This window comes from Astatotilapia calliptera, chromosome 13 (genome assembly GCF_964374335.1).
Source record: "Astatotilapia calliptera chromosome 13, fAstCal68.1, whole genome shotgun sequence".
Lineage (NCBI taxonomy): Eukaryota > Metazoa > Chordata > Actinopteri > Cichliformes > Cichlidae > Astatotilapia > Astatotilapia calliptera.
The window spans coordinates 3,480,954-3,489,299 of NC_137434.1; the positions used below are offsets into that span (position 1 = coordinate 3,480,954).

General features: G+C 41.0%; 1 protein-coding gene across 1 annotated transcript in view; it reads right to left on the reverse strand.

Annotated features, from left to right (window-relative positions):
• Positions 1–8,346, reverse strand: part of fancl (FA complementation group L) — a 38,154-nt gene that overhangs the window by 2,051 nt on the left and 27,757 nt on the right. The window contains exons 8-12 of the mRNA XM_026190660.2: positions 6,159–6,309; positions 5,956–6,039; positions 4,887–4,932; positions 3,366–3,447; positions 2,550–2,666 (exon numbers count right to left, since the gene is read on the reverse strand). Coding sequence (XP_026046445.1) covers positions 2,550–2,666; positions 3,366–3,447; positions 4,887–4,932; positions 5,956–6,039; positions 6,159–6,309 — 480 coding nt within the window. The remainder of the gene's footprint in view (positions 1–2,549; positions 2,667–3,365; positions 3,448–4,886; positions 4,933–5,955; positions 6,040–6,158; positions 6,310–8,346) is intronic.

Sequence of the window (8,346 nt, forward strand, 5' to 3'; positions counted from 1 at the left end):
TAACCAGATCAGTTTTTTGGTCATGTTGTAGCTTTGAAGTAGTCCGGGGTAAATCTTAAACTTTCTGAGATGATAATATGGGTGATGTGACAGTCTAGTTGTTGGGCACATGTCATATGAACCCATACATCCTAAGCAGTGAGTTCATGCTCAGTTTTTTACCCACATACAGCCACACATGCTTTTTCAAAAAGTCATAATTATACAGTGTGGTGGTTTCCACGCTCATCTAACAAACAAATCCTTTTGCATCAGGAAGACCATCAGGTCCAACCTACTTGCTGTGGTGAGCCTTTGAATAGGGAAACAACCCAAAGTAGCTTCCATGAATATATCCATTGCTCAAAGAAAGGAAAAAAAAAAAAAAAAAAGACTTGATAATTTTGGTTTCCACTGACCGCTGTTATGTCATTTTATTCTTGAGAAATCACATACTGTATGACAGCAAAGATTATTCAACTTGAATATTTCTATATCAAGATATGTCAGCTATATATAAAAAACATTTCCGTAATAAGTCATATCACTGTGGCTTGACATCTGGGCTGTTGTCATGTCAGACATCTTTATTAGAGATGGCACGATACCACTTTATGTCCCATACCGATATGAATCCGATAGTGTTTTTTTTAATCAATAAAACAGTTTTTTTTTTTAATATCTTGCTGCTTTTTGTATAAGTTCATACTCAAGTAAAAAAACACAAACACTAAAGCTATTCTGTTATACCTGTATGCAAAAAATACACTGCACTCAAAATATTTTATAGTTCAGCAACACTGATCAGTCTAAAAAACTTAAACCTGCTCCATCCTCCCTATTCTGGTATTTTAAAGAGTAAGCAACCTAACTAGTGGGGTTCTAAAACTCCCAGCAAAAAAAAAAAAAAAAATAGGGAACCACCCCCCCACCCTCCACCTCATGATGCTTAATCGACGTAATCAACTTTAATTTGATGCAGTGTGAAAAAAATGCACAGAAATCAATTATTTTTCAAGAGTAATTAAATACATACAACATCTTTCTTCAACAAAATTGCAGACTGCACAGATCATACCTTCCCAAAGGAAAAATTACTATAGCTTACTGGGGTATATTAGACTTAACAGTTACTATATACAGTAATGGACTTCTATACATTTTACATCAGATTAAAACTTTGGGTGTAAGATTCGGATAATTATTTATTAAAAGCAACACATTTTAAATGAGAATAAGAAAGAAAAGTATGTTTCTGTGCCCCCTTTTCCCTGTTCATGCCCTATCGGCCCCCCTGGCTGAACTTTGCTAGATCCGCCCCTGCACAGTTACCAGCCGTCAGCTGTAGAAAAGGATCCTGGTGTAGAAAGTGATATTAAATCAATTCTAACAACAGATTATCAAGCTTAAACGTGCTGCTGTTGTTCAGCCGCTGGTTTCCTCTTTCTGGCGCGAAGTGGGCGATAAACAAACAAAGAGACAGACTCGCGACAGAAAAGCCGATCAGCTGATCATTGATCAGTTTGATGATTGAAATAGCAGCAGGAGAGGGCGAGGCAGTCGCTCCATATATCTGTTGTTAAGCTTAACGTGGGAATGCTTGCTCCGACGTGCTACGGTAGTGAGCCGAGTTATGCCATGTCGCAAGTTTTTTGAGGTGCTTTTTTGGTATTTAATGGATCGGATTACATTTTTTTATTTCCCTCCAATATCCGATCCAGTAATTTACGTCAGTATCAGACAGATACGTAATATCGGATCGGTCCATCTGTAATCTTTATATACATAGTCTATATTCTCCTTAAAAAAAAATTTCTGTTTAACTTCCAGGACATTGATCTGGTCATCTGAGTAGCAGAGGGCAGACAGGGCTGTAGAAGGCCCTTAACTCATCAGCAGGACTGGTATCTGCTTGCATGCCACAAATACAGAAACAGACTTCATGAGGGTCATCTTACAGCTGACGTCCTCCAGTGGGCCCTGTGCCCCAGTGGAGCCCAATTCTGGTATTCTATGACATTTGCATTTGCCATAGAATACCAGAATCGGCAGTTGCACCATTAGTGTGGACCTGCTACAAAATGGACTACCTTGCTGTATTAATTTTTTGTTCACTGTGATTTTCAGGATGCCTCCGAATTCAGCCTTCTGTAGGTTAATAATTTGCATTTCCATCAAATGATATTGCATCCTTTTGTTCCTAAAACATAACACATGTATACATATCCACTGAAGTCCGACGTGTTTCAAAAGCTTTCGGTTTTGTGTTGCCTACAACATTATTGAATCCTTCATATTAACTTGCATCAAACGTGTCAAATAGTTCATACACACATATTTCATTGAGACTTACTGAGTTAATATCCAGTTTTAATGTAAGGCCAATGATGAGCCATTATATGCAGCTTGCATTTTTTTCCCTCTCATCTGTTATAAAAAGCTGATGTGAACACATCTGTCTGATCTCATTGTTCAATCTAAAAATGGAAGAAACCCTGCTGTAAACCTCAAATTGTGTGTGTGTGTGTGTGTGTGTGTGTGTGTGTGTGTGTGTGTGTGTGTGTTCATACCTCATAGAGACAAGTCTGGTGGAAGGGCTGCCCACAGCGAGGGTCATTACACACCTGATCAGGGATGGCAGCTTCAAGTCGATATGAATAGCAGATGCCACACTCAAGGTTGAAACTCTACACGGACAGAGAGCAGTGAATGTGCATGTGCAGCATGCTTGTTGGCACAAACTGTCCTCACACACACTAAAGCACACACACTCCACACGTCACCCCGTAACTCCTTTCTCCCTGCTCATCGTTGCATTTTGGTGTAATGAGTAACTCCTGTTTTCTTTGGGGGTTTTTCCTGCAGCTATCCATTAAAAGAGACGATGTCAGAGGAAAGAAAAAAAAACAAAAATCAACATCTGGTCAACTCAACTTTTTTGCACTCCTCTGAATGTTAATGAAGCGGAGGCATTAATCACCGCGGCGACAGTGGATAAACAGGACACCCTTTCAACCCATCCGGAGAGAGGGGAGGGGAGAAAAACGAGGGCTTAAAAAAAAAAAACAAAGAGAGAGAGACAAATGGTTTTTCGTGATTAAAGCGGTTTGATAGTGCAGAGAATTCTGCCATCTTTGTTATTCTAATGATCTTATCTGTAAACAACCCAATTAAAGGAGAACCGGAGCCCACCTCTAAGAAAAACAAAACACACAAAGAAAAATGCGGAAAGAAACGGGAAAATAAGCAGCAGTGTATGTCCGCCCCCTTAGAACTCTGAGCTCAAACAGGAGAATGTATGCAGAGATGTAAACACACACACACACACACACACACAGATGAAGGGACACGTTTGAAATGGAAAATGGGGCAACTATGTGACATACAGATTTTTCGTGGGTGGCAGGTGATGGGAATTCGATCTCCAAAACATCCTGGAGGTTGTGCAAGACGCTGGAGTCCGGGTTCCTGCCAGCAGACCACAGACAGCTCCTTCACACACTAATTAACCACATGCAAATGAGCCTGCAAAGACACTGGGGGATGATTAGGAGACTTTCACTACTGCTATATAAAATGTAAGAAAAAAAAATAGCAGGAACATTTGAGCTGCCTCAGACTGTACAGTGGTGGAGGGGAATTTACTGAGATGTGTGTCATGCAGGGAGGCAAATGTTAAAACCTGGGGTGAAATTTAAATCTGTACCCAGCTTCATTTGGAAATGACTTTTTTCCCTTCTTCCCCTGAGTGTTAATCAAATGGTTCTCTGCTCTCTGTGCAGGGATCCACTTAGACACTGATAATGCTCCTGGATGTAAAGATAAAAAGAATTGGAGTTTGAATGGCAGATATGCTCACAAATAATAAAGAAAAGACCAAAACCAACAATTAAAACACGGATGACACTTTGTTATGGACACGGTGGAAAAGCTGCAAACACCACAGATGAGTTGTTCTTGTGTTTTACCCTTTCGTAGTACACATGCTTGTATAAAACATGGGCACATGGTGACAGTGGGAAGAAAAAACTCCCTTTTAGCAAGAAGAACTGGGGGGAGTGAGACAGGACAAAAATGTTGGCAAAACGAAGTAGGTGGGTCCTGAGATAACCTTTTCTCAGCTTTGAGGTGACTGAAGTGACTGCCAGTGACAGCACAGGATACCGGGGACCGACATGACCTGGTAGGAAATCAGGAACCAGAGCCTGGAAGGTGGGAAAAGTGGTCGGTCCATTGAGGCAGTAGTGAAAGACACCTTATGGGCAATTTTCTCATCTGGGAGTTTCACAGAATGCAGTTTTGTCACATATTCACGCTGGAACAACTACTCCATGGTGTCTGCAGCTGTGTGTCTACTTCCACAACAGACAAGAGGGCCTAAGTTCAAATACATAATCTAATATTTTTGTAGACGAGGCCTCAGGCCTGTGTGCTGTTTGGTGAAGGGCAGGTACCATTCAGGGAGTTCCTCTGAGCTTTTAATCTAAAAACAGCTCACTGCTCTGAGAGTGGCTCAAAATGCTCTCTGTGCAGGTCAAAGATAATGAGCCAAAGGATGCTAAATCTAAGACAGATAGATAGATGGTGCAGACGTGGATGAGAATGCTCTGCAGGTCCAGAATGTGCTCTTCATTCACAGCGGTTTTTGATAGGAACCACAACACTTGCTTATTATTTATAGTTAAATAATAAGTAAGTGTTGTGCAAGTATTGATGGGTTTGCTTTTTTCCATTTGATTTGTTGACAGTAATGCAAAAATCATATCATAGTACATCACATTATAATGTGATGTACTATGACATCCACCATATTCTTCAGAAAGTGTGTGACATTCAGAGCTCAATTTCTGCTCAAAGAGATTCTGCTGAATTAGCATGTGAAAGCTCAGTGACTGAGAAAACCTTACCACAAGTGCATGTTAGCGTTTAGCTTATTCCTCAGCGGAGTCACCACTGAAACAAAACACAAGAAATCATGTGGAATTGGATGGAAATCAGAATAGTAATAACAGCCTTAAATTAGATCTGCAGTCACATTTCAAGCAGCTTCAGATACACTATCACTGCATATAAGGCCCTGGAAAATTAGACTTCCTTTAAAAAAAAAAAAAGCACTCTGCATACCCTCAAACAACATCTCTTATTGGACAAAGGCCCAGATCAGCACAGACAGCGGCGTCACCGCTGTTAGATATGAACCATGGTTGCTTGTGCCGTTCCACAGGGGAGCTTTGTCTCCGTGCAGCGCTCATCACTCTCGCTGTTTGTTATTCCTACATGCAAAAAGCAATATTTCTATGCGACCCCCTGTATTTGAGGGTCGCTGCCTGCCTCCCGTCTTGGTGGCTGAAGTGTGCGTGTGTTTAATATCTTTTGAGTTGCATTGCTAGGCAACAGGCTAGGAGTCGCGTGACCTTGGGTTTACAGAAACAATGGCCGACAATTGACGGGGACTTAAATAGAAAACTGGAGCCCGAGCTCGCCTGCTGACTGGCTCCGGTGTTGCTGCGCTGGGAATGAAGATGTGCCACTCTGGAAGCAGATCCTCTGACACAACAACGCACAACAGTCAACACAACCAGAGATGTGTGGAGAGCAAAAAAAAAGTGCTATTTTCTTTCACAGCTCGTAGCTTCTCACCGATCTGATCTGAATAACGACAGAATTTAGACTTTATTGCCTCATCTGATCCTCAGCTGCTACGTTATTGTGTGAAGACAGGCAGGATGCACAGGCCTCAGGAAGATCCCATTTATGAAACTACTACTTTGTTTTTTAATTGAACTCATTTAAGTTAAGTTAAAGTCCAAGAAGCAATGCTTGGACGTGGGCGTCTTAGTGACTGTCACATGCATGTCACCTGATAACTGTGTATTTCCCATGCTGTATCATTGTCAGTTAGTTTTGGGGTTATAATACTGCAGATGAGCTCTTGCGCTGCCTGCAAACACACTTTGACTCCCAGGTCATACCCACCATGCTCTGCTCCTAGCAGGCAGCATTCTGGCAGCATCTTTGGGTGTCGGGGATCCACCTCTACTTTGATGGAGACGTTGTTTCCTGCACACATACACACAGATCCACTTATAAAGACCAGTGGGTAGTTAGGTGGTTGTAATATTTGGTTGTATTATGGTCTGTGAAGCGGCATCAAGATCTGCTGATGTGTGGAGCAGTACCAATGGCGATCCGCCTCGTGGTGTCTGAGTGACATGGTTTTTCCGGTTCCAGAATCCAGGTCTTGCTATCAATCTCATCCAGAACATCCCAGAACTCTGACAGGGACTCCAAAACCAGCAGGAACTGGCTGTGGAGCTGCTCCAGAGTGCTCTAATAAACCAGACCAGAAGAATTATACTGCTGTAAGAGCAGTTAGTTTGATACAACTAGCTTCTATTATCACAGGTCCCAGTCTGACCTGCTAACTATGAGCACTCCTTACTGCTTACATTTGATTATTAGCAACCAGGTGCTGATAATCAAATGCACTTAGGAAGTATGAGCACTGTAGAAGCAGAGGTTTTTGACAGTTTGCAGGTCTGAAGCATCCAGGTCATCCCAGCATAATTACAAATGCTGAGTAATTAAAAAAAACAAAACCCTGAAAAACAGCATTTGGACATTCATCTATCGCAGAGACGTAGAGTCAAATGTGAGCCCATCTGAGACCAAGGTGGAGATGTGTGACTGTAATGCAGAGCCCCATGTTTGGCAAAAACCTAACACAGCACGCAAGCACAGGCAGGAGGGGGATGATTTGGGTATTCTAGATAAGTATTCTAGAGTCAAATGTGAGGCCATCTGTCAGGCCGCTAAAGCTCGTGTCAAGAAACAAGACAATGATCCCAAGCACAGCAGCACATTTACAACAGAATGGCTGAAGAGAAAAGAAAAGAAAAGAATCACGATGTTGCAACGGCCCAGTCAAAGTCCAGAGATGTCGTGGTGGGACCTTAAGAGATCTGTGTATAAATGAATGTCTGCAAACCTCAATGAGCTGAAGCAATGCTATGAAGAGGAGCAGGTCAACATTCCTCAACAATGATGTGAGACACTGACTCTGCCTTAGAAAATGATTTCTTTAGGTTATTGCTGCTAAAGTGGCTCTACAAGCTAATGGTGGAGTGGAGTTTTTCACATGGCTGGAGCACGGCTCGTGCATCATTCCTGTCCTAGTTTTTTTCTATCTTTATCATATCTGTAAGATTATAATGATTTATTAGTGAGCTTGAGATATATTAGTGGGGGTAAATAGGAACTAGCTGCCATTTCTAATACATGTTCAAAATAAAAATGAGTGGGACCGAGCTTAAATCAATCTCAGAAAAAAACATTTAAAATCTCCTAGGCAGTTCCAACAATTTTACAATATTCAGTTAAGATATAACCAGTTTAAGTATTCTGGTTATATCTGTAAGCAGGTACCTGTAAACAGTTAACACAGAGTTCTTATTGGACAAATTGTTTGGTTTTCAAAGTCAGTGACACAGGGCAGGTTTTTAATATGCCATTTCAAAAGGTTAATAATTACATATAATGTTTTTAATGCCAAAGCAAATGCACAGAAGACATTTGCTGCCATGTTTCATTTGAAAATTAAAGTGAACTCAAAGTGTAGACAGCAAATGGACAGTGAGTGAAGACTGTATAAACTTGAGGTGCACACACATGGTTACACACACACAGAAGAGAAAGGGAGGCTGATAGAGGTGTGGGAGAGCAATACAGATGGAATGAGAAGGAAAAAATTAGAGGAAAAAATGAACCAAAAATTATGGGTCATTGTGCCAGCACAGTGCACACAATTAAGCATCGTCCAGGTGCCGAGAGCCTCAGCAATTACAGCCCAATTAATGCCAGTGGTATGATTACGGTTACAGCTCAGGATAACTGCGCTAGACCCAGTTCAGAAGGAGAAAAAAAAGAAAGAAAAAAAAGGAAGAAGAGCTGGTAATTGAATTCCTGCTGCATCTGAGAAGAGAACACGCGTAAGAGTGGCAAACTGTAGGAAAGTATAAAAGAGAGTGAGTCTGAGCTGAGATTTGCTCTTTGGCCATCTCAATCAGTCCTCTTTATCTATTTATGACTGACCTCAATTTGACTCCTAAAAGCAGCCAGGTTGAAATTATTCACTTCTCTTTACTTGGATGCTGTTAAATTTTACTGTCTTTAACCCCCTTTTTACAATTTCTTTTATTTGTTCACTATTGTAATTTCTTTCACTCTGTAATTTTATAGAATTGCAAAAGGATGCCGTCAACGTGACATTTTACTGAGAATGGATGTGAGCATGTTGCCAGCATGAACATTTTCTTCTATGGAACAATGGACAAATTATTATTATTTTAAATCGCTCATTATATGTAA